This window comes from Chiloscyllium plagiosum, chromosome 10 (genome assembly GCF_004010195.1).
Source record: "Chiloscyllium plagiosum isolate BGI_BamShark_2017 chromosome 10, ASM401019v2, whole genome shotgun sequence".
NCBI lineage: Eukaryota > Metazoa > Chordata > Chondrichthyes > Orectolobiformes > Hemiscylliidae > Chiloscyllium > Chiloscyllium plagiosum.
In genome coordinates, this window is record NC_057719.1 from 58,918,811 (window position 1) to 58,944,829 (window position 26,019).

General features: G+C 45.0%; 1 protein-coding gene across 1 annotated transcript in view; it reads left to right on the plus strand.

Annotated features, from left to right (window-relative positions):
* The window catches only part of ttc6 (tetratricopeptide repeat domain 6), a 212,846-nt gene that overhangs the window by 110,613 nt on the left and 76,214 nt on the right, over positions 1–26,019 (plus strand). Inside the window, exons 17-19 of the mRNA XM_043698490.1 lie at positions 14,493–14,643; positions 19,428–19,510; positions 25,491–25,567. Coding sequence (XP_043554425.1) covers positions 14,493–14,643; positions 19,428–19,510; positions 25,491–25,567 — 311 coding nt within the window. The remainder of the gene's footprint in view (positions 1–14,492; positions 14,644–19,427; positions 19,511–25,490; positions 25,568–26,019) is intronic.

The following is a 26,019-nucleotide window of genomic DNA, read 5'->3' on the forward strand; positions in this document are numbered from 1 at the left end:
TATCCACAATTTGAACAGTACATAGTTCCTTATATTTCCTTCTTTCCTTATATTTGGAACTCTAAAAATCCAAGATTTCTTCCTGCCTACATATAAAATGCATATTCTCCCATCTCATCTAATGTGTTGTCTCCTTTCTGCCTGCCTTCCAGTCTTCTAGAGACTGGTTGCTACCTCAGTTTATGTATCACAACATTGTTGTTGAGTCATATTTGTCACAATTTAACCTCCTTCAGATCCTTTCTCCCATCTGCAAGCTTCTGAAGACTTGAAATGCAAAATAATGTGCAAACTTGCCTGTGTTGGTTCAGGATACCTTATGCCAAGCACTTTTACACTTGACTAAACTACAACACAAATTTATCTGTTGATAATAATTTTTAGCAGTAAGTAATAAGCTGAAATTATCGAATTTGATACAGTTTGGGTAAGAAATGAACAAACGAACAAGTTAATAGAGTTTGGTTTTAAGTGACAGATAATTGCTTTTCCGAAGTAAGATAACTCCCTCTTCCTTAGCAGTTAGATTACACATGCGTACCTATAGTTTTGTATGCTCTACATGCTATTGCAACAATACTAAACTGCTGACTGTCCCATAAGCAAAATAAATAACTACATAAACAGAAAACTCTTGGAAATACAATTTTGTCTCTGTGAAGTCAATTTAAAAGACAGAGACAAATTAATTGAATAAGACATAAAAAGTGTGCTCATGGCCAGTTTTGTGGTGCAGTGTCTGATAGGATGTGTAAAGATGCTGACAGTAAAATTAAACTGTGACAGTTTACACAATGTAGTCTTGATTTGCTTTTAAGCATAGAACATCACACTCAAAAGTACTTTTAAAACAGATTGCATCTACTATTACATTAAACATTTCTTGATGCAGACAGCCTCAGTTTTTACAATCCAGCAGGATGGTATTGATAGGAGGGTCCAAAACTATGCAATTCCTGCATTGAGCATTTGTGTTTAACCATCCTGTGCCTTAGCACATCAGCTGAGGGCTTAGATTTCACCACTCCACAACATTTGGCTGTGGACAGCTCTTTGCATTGGGATATCTGCAAGCTTTAAGCAGACCAAAGTGTATCTTCACAAGTTGATGGCATTTCAGTAGATGTCATAATGTGTGACCTTGCAAACTGTCTGCAGACCATCACATCCTATAACACAGCTCAGCTCAGGATTAATCTGAACAAAAACCACAGTGTCTTTCTGCAAAGATTATTTTCAAATGCACTTTCCAATGGAGTGAAACCACTGATAGTCTCATGCTCCCTGCAATCTCTTTGTGAACAGCAGTGCTCAGGTGCTAAGTGTGTATGTTGGATCTGATGGGGAATGTGGTTACATCCTGCTCATTTGAAAGCTGTAGCAACAATGCTGAAGTAACTGCACAGATGCCAATGTCAAGTCACATATATTACCGCACAGTACACTGGCTGTAGCCAGCCAGCTCGGAGTCTGTCCTCAACTGAGGAGATACTAACCTCCAGGTTATATTAGTTAGCCAGGGCTTTCCTGATTAGGGTTGTTAACCTGGGACAATCACGACATAACTCCCCCCCCAACTCCATCCCAGGTCCAGGGATGTAGGTGTGGGGCTTTCACTTGTAACTTCTCTTGTGATGCTTTCACCCTAGTTCTGGTTCCTCTGACTCAGACTCAGACATTGGCAGTGAGTGTCAAACTGTGGCATGCCTCTTCCATCTGGAATGTCTCAGAAGGGTCTCCTCCCCTTCTTCCGGCGGTAATGGTACTGAGGCTGCATCCATTTCAGACTCTGAAATGTCCTCGACACTAGATGGAGGGGGAGTACCTGCGGTTTCTGACAGGCCTTCAGGCTGTTCTGAGGGGCTAGGTATGTTTTGCGCCTGCCCCATATGTGAGGTAGCAGCTTTCAGGTGATCCATGTGTTTGTTCAGGACTGTATCACCTACCTGAAGTTTGTAAGTCACGGGACCTGACCTTGCATCAACCTTGCCTTGTACATATTAAGGGCCATTCCCATGATTCTGGCAACAAAGTTCATCCCGTGAATTAAATTGTCTCTCTCAGTTAGAGGATGCATTTGGTTCCTGCTTCCATTTCACTCTTCCACCTCAGGTCTGGGAATATCAGGTTTAACCTGGTGTGGAGTCTTTTCCCATTGGCAACTCTGCTGGAGCTATCCCTGTAGTCCTATAATCCAACAGGAACAGAGACAGTTTGAATGCCATCTGACTGTAGGAAATCTGTACCAGATTCCATGCTGGTAAATATCCCATTGTCTTTGATCAAAACTTCCAGGAGTCTGTATCGCAAACAATGCTCGCAGTTTCTCAATTATCACCCCTGAGTTTGTTGAATGACCTTTAAGCACATCCAACCATTTTGAATGGGTATCCATAATGACCAGCAACATTGAGCCCATGAAAGCACCGGCATAGTCACAGACATGTAACCGAGTCCAGGGTTTACTCAACCACTCCTACGAATGTGGGGGTACTGCTGGTGGCAACTTTTGCCCTTGTTGGCACTCTGGGCATTGCCCTACCAAAGTAGCTATGTCAGCATTCAACCCTGGCCAGCAGACATAGCTCTTGCCAGCATCTTCATCTTGGAAACACCTAGATGCCCCGATGGAATTTGGTCAGTAGCTGGTGGCGATCTTTACTCTGGACAATCACTCTCGCTCCCTATAGCAATATGTCATCCTCTACGGTAATCTGGTCTTGCTGGGTCCAAAAAGGTTTCAGTCCTGTTTGTGATGGCCCTTCTGTTTCCCCCATTACCACCAGCTGTTTCAGTTTCGCTAGAACAGGATTTTTCTGTTCACTGTGTAATATTATCGGCAGTGACCAGAAGGGTGTCCAGAAAGTTTAAAACCAAAACGGACTCTTCCATGGGAGGCACCGCCAGTGGAATGTCTGCCAGTGGGAGGTGGCTCAAGGCATTGGCATTAGCCACTTGGCTTCCTGGATGGTGTTCTGATTTGGACTTGCACACTATGAGAGTATAGGCCTGCTGCAATATGATACCACACACTATGTGCAGCATTGACTTGTCTTCCTTCAGTAACCCTAGCAGGGATTTGTGATCTGTAACTGTGACAAATTCTTGTCTGTAAAGGTACTGGTGGAACTTCCTCACGCCAAAGACAACTGCTAAACCTTCCTACTCTACCTGTGTATACTTGCGTTCACTGCCAGCCAGAGTCCAGGAAGCATATGGTATTGGGTGTTCCCCCACATTGCGTCACCCATGAGCCAACACTACCCCAATATCATATGGGGAGGCTTCACATGTCAGCTTTGGATTGTAGTGGACCAACATCTTAGATGACGACAGCTGCTTTTTCACTTCCCTGAAGGCTGCTTCTTGGCTATGAGGACATATCCAAGGCTGACCCTTTTTCAATAGCAGGTGTAAAGGTGCCAAGATGGAGGCCGGGTTACATATGAATTTTCTGCAATAATTTACTAACCCAATGAAAGACCTAAGCTCTGGTACAGACGTGGGAGCTGGGGCTCCTTTGATCATCCTCACTTTCTCTTCCAATGGGTATAACCTGGTTTTATCAACTCTGTAACCCGAGTAGGCCACTTGGGGCACCGTGAACACATATTTTTTCTCATCTAAGGCATACACCCACCTGAGAGAAATATTTCAGCACTATGTGCAAGTTCTTCAAGTGCTCTTTCTTGGTCTTCCCTGTTATTAGTGCATCATCCAGGTAAATGGCAACCTGGGTAGCCCTTGTAAGATGTTTTCCATGATCTGCTGGAAAGGGTGCAGGCCGCTGATACCCCAAATGGCAACCTTTTATATTGGTATGAACCTTTATAGATGTTAATTGTGACATAACTCTGGGACTCCTCATCCAGATACAATCACAGGTAGGCGTGGCTCATGTCCTGCTTCATAAAGGATAGCCCCCGTGCCAACTTTGCGTACAAGTCCATAATGCGAGTGATTGGGTACTTATCCAGCAGTGAGAAGCAGTTAACTGTTTGATTACAATCCCCACAGGCTTCACAATCGGTATGACCAGTTCTGCCCATTCTGCTAACTGTACTGGTTTCATGATTCGTTTACTCTCCAAGCTCCTGATTTCTTACTCTACTAATGGCACTGGGTGGGCCTTGCAAGATCACAGAGCTGCTTCCTGGTCAATATGTAAAGTAGCTTTTCCCCTTTGATAGTCCCAAGCCCTTCCAGAAAATCTCCTGGGTATTTCACTAGGACTTCATCAAGGCAACCATTTTCTCATCAAAAAATGTTGAGCCAAACTAGGTGAATCTTTCTCAACCAATTTACTCCCAATGGGCTTGGGCCTGAGCCTTTTACTTTCAGCAGTGGTGACTGCACCAACTGCTTCTCATAGAAGACTGGAACCAATGTCGTACCCTTCATTTGCAACCATTTCCCAGTGTGTGTTCTCAGTCTGGCTGAGGTCTTGCGCAAGATCAAAGGTTGGAGTCCTGAGTGAATCTTGTTACAGACAGGCCTTGCAACCACAGATACAGCTGCGCCGGTATTGACCTCCATGGGAACTGGGTGACCATTTAATTAAATGTTAATTTTAATCAGTTCCAAATTGGGTGTCACTAAGCAATTTAATTGCTCCAGCCCATGTGTAGGGGGACTTTCTAGCGTGTGCACTCTCCTGGGCAGCGCCACACGAGTTTTCTTACTCAAGTTAGGCCTTGTGGGACACCTTTGCTGTCTCAAGTCCACATACCAGGAGCAACTGCAATGGCTTGCTGACCAGATCCTGGTAAACTGTTTCACTCTTCAGCCGAGTCTTGGCTTTGTTGTGGAGTTCTGTGTACAAATCGTTATTCAGTTTCTACCACCAGGAAGAAAGGAAACACCTGAGTGGCCAGTGACAAGCAATGTCCTTCACATCAAAGGGCAATGCTGCGTGATCAAACAGTAAAGGGGAGGCCAGGAATTAAATGAAAATAGAGTTGGAGGGGGAAATAATACACTCCACTCCCTGCGGCGCCCACCTCTCCCTGAACAACTCAAGGGTGTTGCTGGACTGCGTGCTCCTTCTCCAAGGACACCCGGGCTCTAAAATAACCACGGAAGAGGGGCAGGTAATCAGCCCTAATGAGCCCCTCCAGTTTGGCCAGTCCAGGAGCAGACCCACGAGGAGGTCTTCAGACCTGCCCTCCGTACAGGGTACCCGAAGATCAGGAACGTGGGACTGAAGTGCAACCAGAAACAGAGAAGAAGGTTTTTAGAAAAATCAAAAAGGAAGTGCAGGCGCCCACACCCAACATAATCTCCTTTTTTTTATTAGAATGAACAGAACTCCTGACACTTTTTTCTTTTTAATATAACCTCCACATTACCACCTAACTGTAGTAGTGCTTATATTTTCCCCAGCACCCATGTTGTGTGTGTGCAGCTGTGAGACACAGTGATAAACAACAGATGTACGAATCTTCATTCAGTTTCCACCACCAGGAAGAAAGGAAACACCAAGATGGCCAGTAACAAGCAGTGCCCTTCTTAGGATACCGCGTGCTCCTTCTTCAGGGACAACCGGGCTCTGACATACCCACAGAAGAGGGGCAGGCAGTTAGGCGGTAGTGTGGGGCCGAAAAAAAAATTTTAAAAATAAAAAAAAACAGTTTTATCCCCAGTGGAGGGATCTCTACGTGGGAGTCCTCCCCCTTTCTCTCGGGAATCTGGGGTGGAGGGTGCTGCACGCAGCAGTCCCCTGCAACTGCAGATTGCGGTGGCTCACAGACTCCCAGCTCAACTGCTTGTTCTGTGGCGCTGTGGAGTCCGTGGACCACGTGTATATTGGGTGTGGGCGTTTGCACTCCCTTTTTGATTTCCTAAGAAACCTCCTTCTCTGTTTTTGGTTGCACTTCAGTCCCACACTCCTCATCTTCGGACACCCGGTATGGAAGGGGGAGGGCAGGTCTGAAGACCTCCTCATGGGTCTGCTCCTGGGCCTGGCCAAACTGGCCATAAACAGGTCCAGGCAGCGGGAACCACCCGAGTGGGCAGTGACAAACACTGCCCTTCACATCAAAGGGCAATGCTGCGTGATCAAACAGTGAAGGGGGAGGGTAGGGACTAAATCAAAATAGAGTTGGAGGGGGAAATAATGCACTCCACTCCCTGTGGCACCCACCTCTCCCTGAACAACTCCAGGGTGTTGGTGAACACCGCGTGCTCCTTCTCCAAGGACACCCGGGCTCTAACGTAACCGCGGAAGAGGGGCAGGCAGTCGGCCCTAACGACCCCCTCCACGGCCCGCTGCCTGGACCTGTTTATGCCAGTTTGGCCAGGCCCAAGAGCAGACCCATGAGGAGGTCTTCAGACCTGCCCTCCCTCCTCCGTACCGGGTGCCCGAAGATCAGGAACGTGGGACTGAAGTGCAACCAAAAGCAGAGGAGGAAATTTTTAAGAAAATCAAAAAGGGAGTGCAAGTGGCCACATCCAATATAACTTTCTGGTTAATATTTTTTCCAAGGTGTGTGTGTGCAGCTGTGAGACACAGTGAAAGACACAAAGTGCATGAATCTTTATTCAATTTCCCCCACCAGGAAGATAGGAAAACATCCGAGTGGCCAGTGACAAGCACTGCCCTTCACCTCAAAGGGCAGTGCTGTGTGATCAAAACAGTGAAGGGGAGGGTAGGGACTAAATCAAAATAGAGTTGGAGGGGGAACTAATGCACTCCACTCCCTGCGGCACCCACCTCTCCCTGAACAACTCCAGGGTGTTGGTGGACACCGCGTGCTCCTTCTCCAAGGACACCCGGGCTCGAACGTAACCGCGGAAGAGGGGCAGGCAGTCAGCCCTAATGACCCCCTCCACGACCTGCTGCCTGGAACTGTTTATGGCCAGTTTGGCCTCCCCACGAGGAGGTCTACAGACCTGCCCTCCCTCCTCCGTACCGGGTGCCCGAAGATCAGGAACATGGGACTGAAGTGCAACCACAAGCAGAGGAGGAAATTTTTAAGAAAATCAAAAAGGGAGTGCAAGTGGCCACATCCAATATAACTTTCTGGTTAATATTTTTTTGTTTTTGGAAGATAGGAAAACACCCGAGTGACCAGTGACAAGCAGTGCCCTTCACGAGAAAGGGCAATGCTGTGTGATCAGCATTCCTCTCTTTTTTTAAAACCCCCACACTACCACCTAAGTGCGGTAGTGCTTATTTTTTTCCCCAGCACCCATTGTGTGTGTGCAGGTGTGAGACACAGTGAAAGACACAAAGTGTACGAATATTTATTCAATTTCCACCACCAGGAAGATTGGAAAACACCCGGGTGGCCAGTGACAAACACTGCCCTTCACATCAAAGGGCAGTGCTGTGTGATCAAAACAGTGAAGGGTAGGGACTAAATCAAAATAGAGTTGGAGGGAGAAATAATGCACTCCACTCCCTGCGGCGCCCACCTCTCCCTGAACAACTCCAGGGTGTTGGTGGACACCGCGTGCTCCTTCTCCAAGGACACCCGGGCTCTAACGTAACCGCGGAAGAGGGGCAGGCAGTCGGCCTTAACGACCCCCTCCACGGCCCGCTGCCTGGACCTGTTGATGGCCAGTTTGGCCAGGCCCAGGAGCAGACCCACGAGGAGGTCTTCAGACCTGCCCTCCTTCCTCCGTACCGGGTGCCCAAAGATCAGGAGCCTGGGACTGAAGTGCAGCCAGAAACAGAGGAGAAGGTTTTTAAGGAAATCAAAAAGGGAGTGCAAACGCCCACACCCAATATATACATGGTCCACGGACTCCACAGCGCCACAGAACAAGCAGTTGGGCTGGGAGTCCGTGAACCACCGCAATCTGCGGTTGCAGGGGACTGCTGCGTGCAGCACCCTAACTTTCTGGTTAATATTGGTCAGCCAAGGCTTTCCTGATTGGCCCAGGTTAACAAACCCAATCAGAAATCTCGTTGACAATGAGGTGTACCTGGCTCCAATCACAACAAAGGCATTATGTCAAATGAATGTGAAAGTCTGATGGGAAATCATTCCAGAAGATTTGCATTGAAGTGCAGAGAATTACAGGGACAGAAATTGGCTGCTCAGTTTAACCAGTCCACGCTGGTGTTTATTTGCTATTTGTGCCTCCTTCCAAATTTCTTCACTTAAGTCCTCCATCTAAACTTTGCTTTGCCAATTGTATGTCCAGCTTTCACAAATGCATCTGTGCTAATCAATTATACCACTCCCTGTGGTCGCACGTGGTCCACATACTTACCACTCATTGGTTGAAGGATTCCTTATTGGATTACTTTTTGCCTACGTTATATTGATAATCTCTATTTAAGCTCCTTCACACAAGAGGAAACATTCCATCCACTTCATCAAAGCCTTTCATTAATTTTAAAACCTGCATTTAGAGACCCTTCGGTATTCTTTTTTAAAGAGAAATCAACCCATCTTGTCAATCTTTCCTAATGTGGACCTGCACATTTCTGCATCAATGTTTTACTCCTCTTTGCACGCTCTCTAGTGCCTGTCCAACCTTTGTATATTACAGTGACCAAAACTATATAGAGTGCTCTAAATGTAGTCGAGGAGGAGAAAGTAAGGACTGCAGATGGTGGAGATCTGAGTCGAGAGTGTTGTGCTGGAAAAGCGCAGCATGTCAGGCATCACCGAGGAGCAGGAGAATTGATGTTTTGGGCATAAGCCCTATATCAGGAATGTGCTGCCTCGTGTTTTTCCATGGGGTCTAAAACTATTTTATGCAAGAATATGTCTATATTAAGGTGAAGATAAACAGCAACCATATTTTGTGGTGTAGCCTCACATACATAATTGTGTCTTAGGGCTCTAATACTCTGCTGATTGCCACTGTGCATAGCATGGAGCTAAACGGTGGGTGGCATGGTGGCACAGTGGTTAGCACTACTGCCTCACAGCGCCAGAGACCTGGGTTCATTTCCCACCTCAGGCGACTGACTGGAGTTTGCACATTCTCCCCGTGTCTGCGTGGGTTTCCTCCAGGTGCTCCGGTTTCCTCCCACAGTCCAAAAATGTGCAGGTTAGGTGAATTGGCCATGTTAAATTGCCCGTAGTGTTAGGTGAAGGGGTAAATGTAGGGGAATGGGTCTGGGTGGGTTTCGCTTCGGCGGGTCAGTGTGGACTTGTTGGGCCGAAGGGGCTGTTTCCACACTGTAAGTAATCTAATTTAAACACTCAGTGCTAATGGCATGTGATGCAGTCAGCTTAAGACAGTCTTAAGAGAAGCTACACTGAATGAGAAGAGGCTACTCAATGCTATTGCTGTAAGCACACCCCCAAGCATAATGCACACAATCACAGACTTCTGATGATGTTCCTCTCCATAGATGCTACCTGACAAACTGAATATTTTCAGCAATTTTGTTTTCATCTCAGAGTTCAAGCCTCTGCAGCATTTTGCTTTGGCACTGACTTGTATCCTTTCTATTGCGGGACAAGGGATGTAAAATAAATAAGAGCAGAGCAGCATTGGCAGAGGAGGAGGACACCTGCATGATAGCTTCAATGGGGCAAGTGATCTTCCTTATCCTGAGGCTGACTTTACAGAGTCCGTGTCTCCCAGAATTGCTGAGAACAGTGATAATTGTGATCTGCTCCAGCCTTGCAGCACTTTGCAGTTCCCAGCTCTTTCAGGTATTATGAGTGAGCTGCATCTAGTGGTACTATGGACCTCCTGTTCGCCATCCCTCTTCCCTTATTTCATAAAAGCTTCTCCACTCCTGACTTTCTGATTACAGATACCAAAGAACTGTCATTTCCCAGCCAGGAGAGGAGAGAAAGAATAAAGCAACATTTATAACAATGCCTTGGCATTTATCTGTCCTTTGCATCCATCAGCTCAGATATTGACGCTGCATGAGTGTTATATAATTTTGATCAGTACAATGTTGCATGCGTGGCAGTAATGAGGCCAGTGTCAAAGAATGCTTGGCTTGCCAGCTCACCAGAGGGCAAGGTCACAGTTCAGATAAAAGAGTTTCACATTAGGATCTCAAAGCAATGATATGCAGGAGAAAGCCGAAGGGAATGCCACGCTAATGCCAAATACATTGGCTGACGTTCCAGTCAGCTGTTGTCATGGTCGAGCAAGAAGCTTGTAGCCATCTGCATTGTCTGGCTTTAATTTGGCAGAGGATGCTGTACAAAATTTGCCCTCTCAGCAATCTCTGCTGCATCTCTCTGTCGTAATGCTAATCCAGGGTGTGATAAAATGATTGCAAAGGCTGCATTTTTGAAACTGAAACTCAATAGCTCCAGATTTCTGGGAAGGGGAGTTGCCTGGCCATGGCCTCATACTTCTGAGACTCAGAGAAATTAGCCCTGACAAAGGTTGCTAGGAAAACTGAGGCTGACTACCAAAAAGAAGCATCAAAAAGTGTGGCGCTAGAAAAGCACAGCAAGTCAGGCAGTATCCGAGGAGCAGGAGGGTCGATGTTTCGGGCATAAGCCCTTCTTCAGGAATGTCGTGGGGGAGGGGGGTGGAGGCGCGGAAAGGGGCTGAAAGATATATAGGAGGGTGGGAGTAGGTTTGGGTAAATGGGGGATGGAGGGGAAATGAAGAAACTGTTGATAACCACATTGATCACGTGTTGTTGCAGGATCCCAAGGTGAATATGAGGCGTTCTTCCTCCAGGTGTCGGGTGATAATGGTTTAACCTTGGAGGAGGCCCAGGACCTGCATGTCCTAAAAAGAGTGGGAAGGGGAGTTGAACTGTTCAGTCACGGGGTGGGGGATTATTGGGTGCGGGTGTCCCGAAATGTTCTTTGAAACGATCTACAAGAAGGCGTCCTGTCTTCCTGTCGTAGAAGAGACTACGTCGGGTGCAATAGATGCAGTAGATGACATTGGTAGAGGTACAGGTGAATTTCTGTTGGTTGTGGAAAGATCCCTTGGGGCCTTGGACAGAGGTGAGGGGAGTGGTGTGGGCACAGGTTTTGCACTTACTGCAGTGGCAGGGAATGGTGCCAGGAGTAGGGTGTGAGCTGGTGGGGGGTGTGGACCTGACAAGGGAGACGCGGAGGGAATGGTCTTTTCAGAACATTGATAGGGGTGGGGAGGGAAATATATCTCAGATGGTGGGGTCTGTTTGTAGGCAGTAGAAATGGCAGAAGACAGTGCACTGTATCAGATTAAATGCATTGGAAGGTGAAGACCAGGGGTGTTCTATCCTTGTTGCTGTTGGAGGGGTGGAGTTCAAGGGCGGAGGTGCAGGAGGAAAGGCGCTGGAAGGCATTGTTGATCACTTGAGAGGGGAAATCGCAGTCCTTGAAATAGAAGGTAATCTGGGATATCCTGGAGTGGATTTGCTCCTCTTGGGAACAGATACTACGGAGGTGGAAGAATTGTGAGAGAGGGATAAGGTATTTACAGGAGAGGGTGTTGGGAGGAGATGTATTTCTGGTAATGTGATGTCCGTGTTGAGTTGTCGCTGGAGATGGAGACAAAGGGGTCCAGGAAGGGGAGGGAGGTATCTGAACTTACAGTCAGGGTCGAAGGTTTTTATGAAAGTGATGAACTGTTCAACCTCCTCATGGGTGCTTATGGTGATGCTGATACAATCATCAATGTAGTGGAGAAAAAGGTGGGGGATGGTGCCAATATAACTGCGGAAGATGGACTGTTCCACCTACCCGGCAAAGAGGCAGGCAGAGCTGGTGCCCAGGTGAATCCCCATGGGTACCCCTTTGGTCTGAAGGAAGTGGGAGGATTCAAAGAAGAAGTTGTTGAAGGTGAGGACCAGTTCCACCAATCAAAGGAGTGTGTTGGTGGAGGGGCACTGGTTGGGTTGGCACGAGAAGAAGAAATGGAGGGCTTGGAGGCTTTCGCTGTGGTGGATGGATGTGTATCTGGATGTCCATGGTGAAGATGAGGCACTGGGGGCTGGGGAAATGAAAGTCATGGAGGAGGTGGAGAGTGTGGGTGGTGTCCCGAATGATGTGAAGAGATATGTTTGGTGGGACAGGAGCAGGCCGAGACAATGGGTCAACCAGGGTAGTCAGGTTTGTAGAGTTCGGGTAAGAGGTAGAACTGGGCAGTGGGGGGTTGTGGGTCTACGAGATTGGAGGCCATGGATGGAAGATTCCTGAGCTTATGAGGTTATGAATGATCTGGGAGCTAATGATTAGGTGATGGGAGGTGAGGTCCTGTTCTGGGAGTTGATAGTTGGGTGATGGAAGTCTGGGAGATGATGGTTTAGCGATGGGAATCTGAGAGACCACAAAGAAGCACCAGGTTGCCAGATGAGATTCCAACTTATGGTCAGAACAGACACATGGTTTCTTCAGTGTTTCCAGCTAGACAGACAAGGGATGGGAAATGTTGAAAAGTGTGGTACTGGAAAAGCACAGAAGGTCAGACAGCTTCCGAGGGGAGCAGGAATATCGATGTTTCAGGCATAAGCTGCAGCAAAAAATTCCTGATGAAGGGCTTATGCTTGAAATGTTGATTCTCCTGCTCCTTGGATGCTCCTGACCTGCTGTGCTTTTCCAGCTTCACACTTTTCAATTTTGATCTCCAGCATCTGCAGCCCTCACTTTCTCCCAAGTGATGGGATGACTTGCGGGAGCTACCCAAATATATGGAGGAGGTGGATGTTATTTTACCAGCGCCAGCCATATTGTGTACAGTGGTGTAACTGAGTAGTTGCATGAAACATATGCCATCAGAACCATCATGAGCTGACTGAAGGAGGTTATAATTGTGTCTTTTTGGTGATAATTGTATCTGTGGAACTAAGATAAATAATGCCACTTTTAAAGACCATTTAATGATTAAATGAGGGAAAGGAGTTAAACCCTTCTTCAGGAAGCCAAAGTTGTGAAAGACCTTGGGGACTGCATGTACTGCCAAATATTCTGGGGATATGACTAGTAACTCTGAGAGATTCACCTTTGTTAAAATCAACAATTTAAATATTCTTTACTGATTCTACTGAATGCAATTTGCAATTGTCTATGCCTCTATTTTTCCTGCCATAGTGCACAACCTCAAACTTTCACACATTGTATTCCATCTGTCATATTTTGCCCACTTCCAGACCTGTCCAAGTCCTTCTGCAGCTTCCACATTTCCTCAACATTACCTGTTCCTCTTCCTATGTTTGTGTCATCTGTAAACCTAGCAAAAATGCCCTCAGTTCATTTGTTCAGATAATTAATACATAATGTGAATAGTTCTGGTCCCAACACTGATCACAGTGGAACTCCACTGTCACCAGCTGCCATCATGAAAAATACTTCTTTATCCCCACGCTCTGCTTTCTGCTAGTCAGCTAATCCCCTAACCATGCAACTTTCTTGTCCCTAACAGTATGAGCTCTTAGTTAGCAGCCTCTAGTGTGACGCATTGTTAAATGCCTTCTAGAAATCCAAATAGATCATGTCCTTTGGCTCCCCGTTATGTAACTTACTTGTTACTTCCTGAAAGATTTGTCAGACATGGCCTTCCCTTGGCGAAGCCAATCTGATCAGCCCATTTTTGCCATAGGATTTCCAAGTAATCTGCAATCTCATCCTTAATAATGGACTGTAAAATTTTTACCAACAACTGAGGTCAGGTTAATCGGCCTACAATTTCCTGTATTTTGCCTCCCACCCTTCTGAAACAGGGGTGTTTCGTTCACCATTTTCCAGTCCTCTGGGACCCTCCCGCCTCCAGTGATCCCTGAAAGGTCACTACCAATGCCTCCACCATCTGCTCAGCTTCCTCCTTTGGAACACTGGGGTGTAATCCACCTTGTCCCGGTGATTTAACCACCTTCCAACCTTTTAGCTTCTCTCGTACCTTCTCCTTATTGCTGATCACTATACTCACCTCAGCCCTCTGACTCTTGAAGTTCTGGAATGCTACCGGTGTCTTCCACCATGAGGACTGATGTAAAGTACCTAACTTGTTACTTTGCCCCTTCTTTGTTCCCCAAAACTACTCCTCCAGCTTCATTTTCCCTCCTAGGTTTCCCTTCCAATTAACCTATGAACTGTACAGGATTTAAACAGGAACTATTTTAATTAGTTATACGTCACATATCCTTTATCTGGTATTCTTCTTGACTTATTCCAGTACATACTGTTAATATTGAGGATTAAAATCAGACAAATGAGCAGCTACTGCTTGTCAAAAAGCTGGAATCTACTTTTCACACTTTTGACTTTTGACATTCTTCATTCTTTAAAAGCCGAAATTATTTGAGTCATGCCAGCATGTTAATGGATGGTCACAAATGCATGTTAGTGAACTGTGGAGTTCAAAATGTTTCATATTTTGAAGATAAATCAGCAAAAAAAACATTACTTGTAGAGTATTGATGAATTCAGAAGACCAAGTAAAGAGGACTAATTTCAGGTACGTATCTGAATAACACAGGTGATAGTTTGCTGAGTAATGAAAAGGGGGTTTTCAGAATGGTCAGAATGCTAACATATATACATAAAATGCTTACATCCTATTATTATTGAATCAGAGCCATTTCTGTATGGCTAATCTAGTTTCTGTTTTAATTCCAGATCTATTTGCTTAGCTCATATAAATCTTGGGCTTATTTATCTTCTAAAATTGGACTACTATTATGAAGCAATCCGTAAATTTTCAAATGCCTTAAAGGTTGAACCAACTTCAACAAGAGCGTATGTATGCCGGGCAAAGGCGTATCAGAAGGTATACAAATATTTGAAACAAAATTGAAAAACTGATTTTTGATGTTCAGTTCACTATGTCTTTCTTAGTATATTTTTGCATTGATTAAAGTTCCAATCTTAATCCCTGTCAAGAATTAGCTGATCTTCTGGACAATTTGTTGGTTATTCATTTTTGGGATGAAAGCATTGCTGGCTGGTCCAGCATTTCCTCATTGCCTTTGAGGTGGTAATGAGCTGGCTTCTTGAATCAATGCGGACCGTTTAGTGTGGATAAACCCATTTTGGGAGGGAGTTCCAGGATTTGGACTCTGTGGCACTGAAGAAACAGTAACATGTTTCCGAGACAGGATAGCGACTGGCTTGGAGAGGAAATAATAGGTAGTATCATCCCATGTGCCACCTTTATCCTTCTAGATTGTTGTGTGGTGGCTGATATGATAGGGGCATTTAAAAGACTTTTGGATATGCAAGGAATGGAAGGGTATGGACCAAGGGCAGGCAGATGGGATTAGTCTAATTTGGCATCATGTTCAGCACAATATCATGGGTCAAAGGGCCTGTTCCTGTGTTATATTGTTCTATGTTCAATGTTGTGTTTGTGGGATGGTAAGTGCTGTCTAAAGAGCCTTGATGAATTTTAAGAATGGTACACTGCACTGTTTCTGTGCATTGATGGTAGAGGGAGGGAAGTCTGAAGATGTGGTTCTAATCAAACAGGCTGATTTGACCTGATTGTTTTCATGCTTCATGAACATTGTTAGAGCCACACTCACCCAGTGAAGTGCGAAGCATTCTATCACACTCCTGTCTTGTGCCGTGTAGATGGTGGACAGGCTTTGGGGAGTCAGGAGGTGAGTTATTCACGCAGTATTCATAGCCATTGACCTGCTCTTATAACTATTGTATTTATGTCGAAAATCCTGCTCAGATTCTAGTTAATAGTAACCCCCAGGATGCAATGCAGGATTCAGTAGTCGTGTTGCTATTAAATGTTAAAGGGTAATGATTAGATTCTCCCTTACTGGAAATGGTCATTGCAATGTACTTATGTGGTGTGAAGTTCATTGCCACTTGTAAAGTGGACATCGGCACCTGGATATTATTTTGCTGGATTGCTAAGGTGTTGTGAATGGTGCTGAACATTGAGTAATCATCAGTAACCATGCCCAGTTCTGACCTTTATATTCTTGTGAAATATGCTCTTTTCACAAATGCAAGTCAAGATGAAAAGTTTTAACAAAATGTGTCTTTTTTCAGTATTATTCTCATTATCTAATGATACAAAAATGGTTAGGAACCCGGTTGACTCGTGGAATCATACCCCATTTTAATATGATACAATCCTACTGAGGCCCCTGTTTCTTTGTTTCTCTCCCTACCCTGTCTTTATTCCTTTTGGTCCTGAAAGACTAATTCTGTTATTGTCTCTCTTGTCTTCCATCCTATCACAGACCTTACTTCTTGTCCTTATCCCGTCTACTCTTGCTTAAAACCTATTGCAAATTTAATTTCCCAGCTCTGCTGAAAGATCAAATATGGGACAGACTTTCCAATAATCAGACAGTTGTTATGCCAGCATCGAGAGGAGGTGTGAACATCAAATAACTCTGAAGGAATTGCCCAGGAAGTTAAAGATTCCACTGAGCAGATCCTCTACATCTGGAACCCTCTGAAAGTCTCCATAAAGACTAAAGACTTTGGATGGTTCCAAAGAAATTAAGTAAAATGGTTACTCTGGAAAAACTAGATATAGGGTAATTCCCGAGTAACTATTCAGCTGACCCCATACTCAGCTCACTCTCATCACCCAGACCCCTTACCCCCCCAGATCCTAGTCTGACAACCCTCGACAACCTGCCCAGCAACAAACACCTGCTCACCTCCCCAAGACCTGACCACTGCCTGCCCAGAACCTGACACCCTCCCCACCCTGGGACATGACCACTACCCACCCTACCCATGACCTGACACCACCATTTACCCCCTTCCGGGACCTGACTCCCTCCTACTGCAGGACTTGACACCACCATCTGTCCCCTTCCAGGACCTGACTCCCTCCGACTGTGAGATCTGACACCATCATCCACCCCCTTCCGAAATCTGACTCTCCTACCACGGGATCTGACACCACCAGCTATCTCCTCCTGGGACCTAACACCCCAACCCACGGCCTAACGTTCCCACCCTGATCTGCACCTAAACACCCACCCTCAACTTCCGCCAGACCTGAGTGTGTGGGACTTCTTGCTGGAACTAATGTGACCCCCTATTTGTAATGCCCCAACCACTGCTGGACCAGAACTGACCCCTAAACACTACCTCTCATTCTGTCCAAAGTTAAAAATCACACAACACCAGGTTATAATCCAACAGGTTTAATTGGAAGCATACTAGCTTTCGGAGCGACGCTCCTTCATCAGGTGATTGTGACAGCTCCGACTCCCAGTATCCCCCCTTCTCCTGCTGCCAGATCTGACCATCCATTCCCCTTGGACTGGCTGTCTGACCTGACCCACTCTAGCATACAGCAGCTGACTGCTGTGAGAAGGGAATGTGGGTTGCCTTTCTCTGACAGTTCTGACCTATGTATGATCTCCCAGAATGGAAGTTTAACTCTGCATTTCTGAAGGACTTCCAAGTAGAATCTCCTCTGGATAATGGGGAACTCTTTTTTTTATAGAACAGCAGCTTAAGCATGGTAATCTGCTTAAGATTGGTACTTACAAGAAAATTATTTATTCTGTTTCTCTCCCTGTTACTGTCGCTGCCTAACCTGCTGAGGGTTTTATTCTCAGCATTTTCTGCCTTTATTTCAGATTTCCAGCATCTGCAGTTTTCTGGTTTTTGTTTGACTTGATGGTAATTGGTTAGTTCCCAGCAGTTTTCTTGAGTGAATGGTAAAGCTGTTCAGTTCAAATTATTTACCTGGATGGCTGTGGTTGATTTTGCGTAATTCTATTTTGCTCCAAGTATAATTTTGGGTTTAGGTCATATTCATACAATGAAAATGCATGCAAATAAATTGTATCCAGAGTATTGTTGGAATCGTACAAAAATCAGGGCACCTCAGAAATATCCACCTCTTTCCTGAACCGAAGATTCTCCTCCACCAAGAGAGCCCTTAACTGTGTTTAACACATCTCCCGCACTTTGGCTCTCACCCCCTCTTCTTCCCCTGGCCCTCACTTTCCACCCCACCAGCATTCACATCTGAAGAGCATAAGCTGCCATTTGCGACACCTCCGTGACCAGACACATGTCTCCCACCCTTCCCCGGTCAGCCTTCTGCAGGGATGTTTTCCCTCTTGAACATCCTGCTCCACTCCTCCTCTGCTCCCAACACCTCCATGGATGTTCCCATGCAATCGCAGAAGGTTTAACATCTACCTATTTACTTCTTCCCTCCTTACCATCCAAGGCCCCAGATACACCCTCCAGGTGAAACTGTGATTCACCTTCCAGGTGAATCTAGTCTACTGTATTCACTGCTCACAATGTGTTCTCCTGTACATTGGGGAGACAAATGCAGACTGTGTGACCACTTTGCAGAACATCTACAGTCTGTCTGCAAAAATGACCCTCAGCTTCCAGTTGCCTACCACTTCAACATACAACCCCGTTCCCTGGCCAACATCTCTGTCTCGAGCTTGCTGCAATGCTCCAGTGAACCTTAGCACAATCTGGAAGAACAGCACCTCTTTTGTCCACTTGGGGACCCTGCAGCCTTCAGGACTCAATATCGAGTTCAATATTGTTAAGGTCTGAACACCTTCTTTAGCTATTTCCATTCACCATGACCTGTTGTCACATGGCCTGCTTTCAGCACAGCCAACCCATTTATGGTCCCCATTAGTAGCTCTTCTATCTCCTTGTATTATTATTATCCACCTCTTTGCTTAACTATGCGTCTCACTCTCTCTCCCTCTGGCCTAGACTTCACCTATTGCTTACTCCTTATAAACCGTCTCCCCAGCGTCAGCATATACACTACCGTTTTCAAACTACCATAAGTTCAGAAAAAGGATTACTGGACCTGAAATGTTAACTCTGCTTTCTCTCCACAGATGCTGCCCAATCTGCTGAGTTTCTCCTGTAATTTTGGTTTTTGTTTCACATTTCCAGTATTGGAGTTCTTTGTTTTTTTAAAACATATTTGATATTTTCATTGCTCTAAAAGTATTTATTAATATGTGTAGTAAAATAGTGCAGTTTTTTAAAAATACGTTTGAAAGTTGGTTTACCTCAAAAAAAACTTAAGATTTATAAAGATGTCTATTTTGCTCTGTGAGCATCATTTGATGTTATATCACAAAAACAAGGCCTCGAACTATATTGAGTCATTTACTCATTGCGTAAGTGTACAGGGTGTTGTCCATTCCTTAGTGAATGGAATATTTTTTGTCATAAAAATCAGTATTAAATTCTGCATGTTAAAAAAAGATTGCAAAATGGGTGAGTCTCGTCAACCAGTGCAGTCAGTGGAAACTCACATTGGCAGCACAAAAGCACGGCCTGCTTTGTGAGTGAAGTCTGATCCATACAAATTGAATTTTAAACCAGTGCAAAGCATTATGGCAAAACCCTAAATTACGTGTTCTTTTAACTCATATCTTTAAAATTCCTTGATCTTTTGATCTGATTCGCCTGATTGCACTGCATTCTGAGAACAGAACTATGAAAAGAAGCAGAAACACAGGGCGAAACTTGAAAGTCTGTGAGGGAAAACTGCAAAGAAGAAGAAAAAGCAAAAAAGAAATTAATGATATTATTGGTATGTTTCATGATTGTATTTGTTTGTGGCAGATCCATAATCTGACAAGAGCATTGAAAGATATAACATGCGCTATTCACCTCCAGCCTCAAATACATTACTTCTACCTATTAAGGTGAGAATGAATGTCACTCTTTTTTGTAACAATGTCTTCATAATGCTATGAAGAAAATCAATAACTTAATCAGATCTTTATAAATGCAGCCATGTCCTAACTTGTCAAAGCAAGAATTTTAATACACGTCATGTATATTCACATTGACATTATGATCTCACATTCAGATTTGCATTTGGTACCAGCCAACTCTTTTTCCACTCACTCAGTGTGGGTTTACACTGTGTTGAGATGGGGAAGAATAGCCCTATGAATGGAATCTTATAGGGATCCAAGTTACATGAGGTGTTGTGAAACCTATGGTAGAATTGGATGAGAAATTATGTGTTCTTTTAACTCATATCTTTAAAATTCCTCCAAACATTTTCTCCAAAAAGTGGAAGGCTCCACTTTTGTCCCACGTTTTATAATTAGGGTGAGTGGCGGGGGGAGATTCTCGCTAGGAAACTCAACATGGAAATCAGAGTGGATGCTTGGTGAATTCAGCTCGCCACTTACACAACATGGAAATCCACAGAGTATGTCCAAACTACATCTGAGGGCACAATCAAAGGGTACAACCTGCTTACACAACTCCTCACAACCATCATGGCACCTCTCCAATACACTGGCAGGATACTTTGGAAGCACAGATTTACGTTGCAGGGTGCACCAGCCAGTACCATTGAAAACCTTATGTTGGGACACTGTGTGCCAGAACAGGCATCCAGCTGACAGATTGGATCCAGCTTTATCTGAGGATTGTCCACTTGTTTTCTCGGTGCTCACTCAGCACCTACCTGTTTTCTCATAGTATCAGTGCCTCGTCATGCCAATTAGTGCATTACACAACTAGGTAGTTTGCCTCATTGGTTAGCAGTCCTCAGTCAAGTGGGCATACATCTTGCTATAAGGCAGTGTATTACATCAATTCCACACCTACACCATGAGCTAGGGGCTTTACGTGGCAAACACACTGCGTACACAGCAAGCAAGCAGCCACTTCTCAATGTCTTAAGGAGGTAGACTTCACTGAAATCCACAGAGGCATTCTCCATCCAGGGTACTGGTCAGTAAGTCAAGGATATTCTCCCAAACCAGTCCAGGGGATTGGTCGAAGCCAGGCATCCACCTTAAATGTCTGGTTAAGTCCCTGAAGAGAACAGGCTAAGGTCAATCTGTAGGGATTATCTCCACAAACTAAAGGGAAAAGGGAGATGCAAGGGTGATGAGGACGACAGAGTTAGATTGAGGCTAAGGTAGCAGAGAGAAGAGCATGTTGCTTACGCTGGGTGCAGTGGAGAAAATCATTGACCATCCTATGGCATGGCTGGCCATTCCTCTAAACCATGGGATAACACTGACCTGGTGGTGACATCACACCAGGCTGCCCAAGATCTGGTGTCATGGCCTCCTTTTCCAGTTCTCCAGGAAAAAGTCTCCTTTCCTTTGCATCAACTCTTTGATCAGGACCTCCAGGTCTCTGTCGGAGAATTGTGATGCTAGCTTACCTTTTCATTGTCGGTGCTTGTAGGTACACAGTGGCCTTTTAAAGATGGTGACAGTGCACTTTATGCTGGTCTTAGGTGGCTATGCACTGAGTGGTGACTTGTCCTGGGAATGGCATGTGGTAAGATTTGGCCAGAATCTGGCATGAGGGATGCTATACAAGTGGGATAAATAGTTAATGAGATAAGTTTGAGAAGATACAATGAGAAATCTTGCTAGCTGTCAAGGTGGAAATCTCTCCAAAAAACTTGACATAACTCAGAGTTAGCCAAAAATCAAAAGATGAAGCTCAATGTCTCTGTTGTTATCGTTTACCTGGTATACTTGGAGCATGTATCCTTCTTTTAAGATACCATAACCACATTGGATTTCAATTGAGTTTAAGCCAACCTGCTATAGATTAATTGCTTGTTTATGTAACTTTTCAACAAAATATTTCTGCAGTTTGCTTTCTAGCCACATGATGGCGACTGCAGCAAAAAATTATTTTCACTGTTTGCATTGCAATAAGAACAATCAGACGTTTCATCTTCTATGCTCGACAGAGTGTAAACAAGTCGGAGGTTGTTTAACTTGCACAAATAATGATATGCTCAAAGCACAATACTGCAGAGATCTTTATTAATTTCAGACTATTGGGTTGATAAACATGAAGCTGCTGCATGAACTATGCTGTGGCTCATTGTGTAAAATCACAGCAGCAATCACCAACTTTGATTTTTATAAAGCTTTTAATGTAACATAACATCCTAAGATGCTTCACAATGGCCAAAACACTGAATGTTTTCAAGAAGGAAATAGAGACATTTCTTAGGGCTAAAGGGGTCAAAGGTTATGGGAAGGAAGTGGGGATAGACGAGTGAGTTGGATCATCAGTCATTATCATATTGAATGGCAGAACAAACTCAGAAGGCCAAATGGCCTAGTCCTGTCCCTATAGTCTATGCTTCTGTTATAAAGTGAAATATAACACCGAACCACATGAGGTGACAATAGGTCAAATGGCAAATAGCTTGGTCAAAGAGATAGATTTTGGGGATAATCTTAAAGTAGGAAAGTGAGGTTGAGAGGTTTAGTAAAGGACTTGGGGTTTGGGCAGCTGCTGACAAGGCCATTCATGATGGAGCAATTCCATTAAGGAATGCTCAAGAAACTAGAATTATAAGCACAGATAATTAGAGGCTAATGATCGCAACAATTTACTGAGGTAGGGATGACAGTGGTGAAAGTGGGGACTGCAGATGCTGGAGATTCGAGTCAAGTGTGTGGTGCTGGAAAAGCACAGCAGGTCAGGCAGTATCCGAGGAGCAGGAGAGTCAACATTTCGGACAAACGCCCTTCATCAGGAACGAGGCAATGAACCGAGGGGGTGGTGAGATAAATGGGAGGGAGGTAGGACTGGGGGGAAGGTAGCTGAGAGTGCAATAGGTAGATGGAGTTAGGGGTAATGGTGATAGGTCAGAGAGGAGGGTGGAGCAGATGGGTGGGAAGGAAGATGGACAGGTGGGACAGGTCATGAGGGCGGTGCAGAGCTGGAAGGGTGGAACTGGGATAAGGTGGGAGGAAGAGAAATGAGGAAACTGGTGAAATTGACATTGATGGCCTGGGGTTGGAGGGTCTTGAGGTGGAAGATGAGGCGTTCTTGCTCCAGGCATCGGGTGGTTAGGAAGTGGTGCTGGAGGAAGCCCAGGACCTGCATGTCCTTGGCAGAGTGGGAAGGGGAGTTGAAGTGTTCGGCCAGGGGGCAGTGGGGTTGGTTGGTTGCTCTGTGAGTAGGCGTCCTGTCTCCCTGATGTAGAGGAGATCGCATTGGGAGCAACGGATGCAGTAAATGACATGTGTGGAAGTGCAGATGAAACTTTGATGGATGTGGAAGGCTCCTTTGGGGCCTTGGACGGAGGTGAAGGGGGAGCTTTGGAAGCAGATTTTGCAATTCCTGCAGTGCCAGGGGAAGGGACCGTGAGGGAATGGTGGATTATTCAGGGTGTGGACTTGTGGAGGGAGTCATGGAGGGGACAATCTTTATGGAAAGTGGGTAGGGGTGAGGAGGGAAATATATCTGTGGGGATGGGGTCTGTTTGGAGGTGGCAGAAATGGCAGAGGACGATGCAATGTACACGGAGGTTGGTAAGTTGGATGGTGACGACTAGGGAGTTTCTGTCCTTGTTGCGGAAGTGGATGAGATGCACTGGAGGGCATCATCAACCATGTGGGAAGGGAAATTGCGGTCTTTAAAGAAGGAGGCCATCTGGTGTGTTGTGTAGTGGAACTGGTCCTCCTGGAAGCAGATGTGGCGGAGGCAGAGGAATTGGGAAAAAGGGATAGCAGTTTTACAGGAGGCAGAGTGGGAGGAGGTGTAGTCCAGATAAATGGGGGAGTTGGTGGGTTTGTAGAAGATGTCACCGTTGATGGAGATAGAGAGATCCAGGAAGGGGAGGGAGGTGTCTGAGATGGTCCAGGTGAACTTAAGGTCGGGGTGGAATGTATTGGTGAAGTTGGTGAACTGTTCAACCTTCTCATGGGAGCACGAGGTGCCTCTGATGCAGTCATCAATGTAGCGGAGGAAGAGGTGGGGAATGATGTTGGTGCAACAATGGAAGATAGATGGTTCCATTTAACTGATGAAAAGACAGGCATAGCTGGCGCCCATGCGGGTGCCCTTTCATCTGGAGGAAGTGGGAGGATTCAAAGGGGAAATTATGGAGTGTGAGGACCAGTTCAGCCAAACAAATGAGAGTGTCAGTGGAAGGGTACTGGTGGACGTCGGGAGAGGAAGAAACTGAGGGCTTGGAGAACCTGCTCATGGGTGGATGGAGGTGTAAAGGGACTGGATATCCATGGTGAAGATGTGGCATTGGGTACCAGAGAAATGAAAATCTTGGAGGATGTGGAGGGTGTAGGTGGTGTCCTGAACATAGGTGGGGTGTTCCTGGACCGGGGGGGATAGGACAGTTTTAGGTGGACATGAGTTTGGTGAGGCAGGAGCAAGCTGAGACAATGGGTTGGCCGGGGTGGTCAGGCTTGTGGATCTTGGGAAGGTGGTAGAACTGGGTGGTGTGGCGTTCCCGAACTGAGGTTGGAAGCTGTGGGTGGGAGATCCCCTGAAGTGAAGAGATTGTGTATGATCTGTGAGATGATGATTTGGTAATGGGAGGTGAGGTCATGGTCAAGGGGGCAGTAGGAGGAGATGTCTCCGAATTGGTGTCTAGTTTCAGCGATGCAGAGGTCAGTGCGTCAAATTACCACTGTGCCACCACCCCCCCCCCAACCCCGTCAGCTGGTTTGATGGTGAGGTTGGGGTCGCGTGAAGGTGTGTACGGCTGCGCATTGTGAGTACGAGAGGTTGGAGTGGGTGAGAGGGGTGGACAGTTTGAGGCAGTCAATGTCCCAGCGGCAATTGGAAATAAAGAGATTGAGGGCGGGTAATAGACCGGCACGGGGTGTCCAGGTGGATAGGGTGTGTTGGAGGTGGGCGAAGGGGTCTCCAGAAGGTGGGCAGGAGTTTTGATTGAAAAAGTAAGCTCGGAGACGGAGGCGACAGAAAAAGTGTTCAACGTCACAACGCGTTTTGAATTTGTTGATCTGGGAGCAGAGGGAGATGAAGGTAAAGCCTTTACCGAGCACTGATCGTTCATCCTCAGTGAGGAGCAGGTCTTGGGGAGATGATGTAAACTCGGTAGGGCCTGGAGCTAGGACCTAGTATAGGGCTGGAGCTGGGACAGAGGGTGGAGACTGTAACTGGAGTGGGCATGGTAGTAGAGTTGCGGGGGGTGACGTCATTTAGAGAAGTGGCACTCACAGGGGGCATCGTGTGGCAGAGGTGGTTACTGTGGGATCCGCGGGGGGATGAGCAATGCCAATGAAACAGTTTTGAACCCAAAAATGAGGCTTTAAGCTAAAGGCTTTGACTTAACTGAACATGTCAATTGACATGAGGTGATGTTTGAAATATATTTGGATGGCAGTGAGGAGAATGTCAGAAGCTGGCCAAAAATGCACTGGAATAGTTAAATTTACAAGTAACAAAAACACAAATGATAGTTTCAGCAACAAGTGAGCTGAGGTACAATCTCAACTCGATGATGTTACTGTGGGGATGTTAATGTCTAACTATTGTTACTAATGGTACTGTGCAAGCCAGATCCCAGAATGAAATCTGATTTGAAAGTCTTTTTTGTTTCTTAAAGCTATGTTAATCCATTCAAAATAAAAATTGTTCTTTGCAGTCCTAGCCTGTATCACAAAGTAAAAATGATAAATTAGAAACTTTAAGTATCAGAACTATGTTGCTAAAAATAATAATTCTATTTATGAAATAGTGTAGCTTTTGTATCATTGGTGGTTCATGTGAAATGGTATTGCATGGTATTGCAGGCTATTTTCTAACAAGAAGAAAAATATTTATTTACAAGTATTACATGAAGACACACCTATTGAATTAAATGCTGTTTCATAATCTAATACATTTTTCTTAATTCATTTTTCATTAAAGAGGACAATATCTGTATGAAATGAAAAATTTCGAACTTGCCAGTTTTTGTATCCAATATTCTGCTGAGATCAATCAAGGTAATGTTTTCATACAAAAATCAAACACTTAAAATGTGCTGCAAGATATTTAATTTTGGAAAAATTAGTAAAGGCAGGTATAATTAGTTTTGAGTTAGTTGTGTACAAATTAAATTATATTGATGAGGAACCAGCTGACATATTTGAGTTGTTCAATTGTCTGTTCTAATTTATTAACATATCTATATATTTAGAAGTTTGATATATGAAAATAATTGTATAATTGATATTTATAGTTACATCCTCATAATTTGTATTATAATTGAATAGACATTTTTAAAAATTGCAACCACTTCATTAATCAGGACATTTTTAGAGGATATGCATTGACCACTCATTTTGGAGGCACAGTCGTAAGTTCAAGAATTATTGAAACATTCTAAAGGAATCATTCAATCTGTTACTAATACCATTTGCCTAGCATCTTACCAATAAAATTACATCATTTGTAC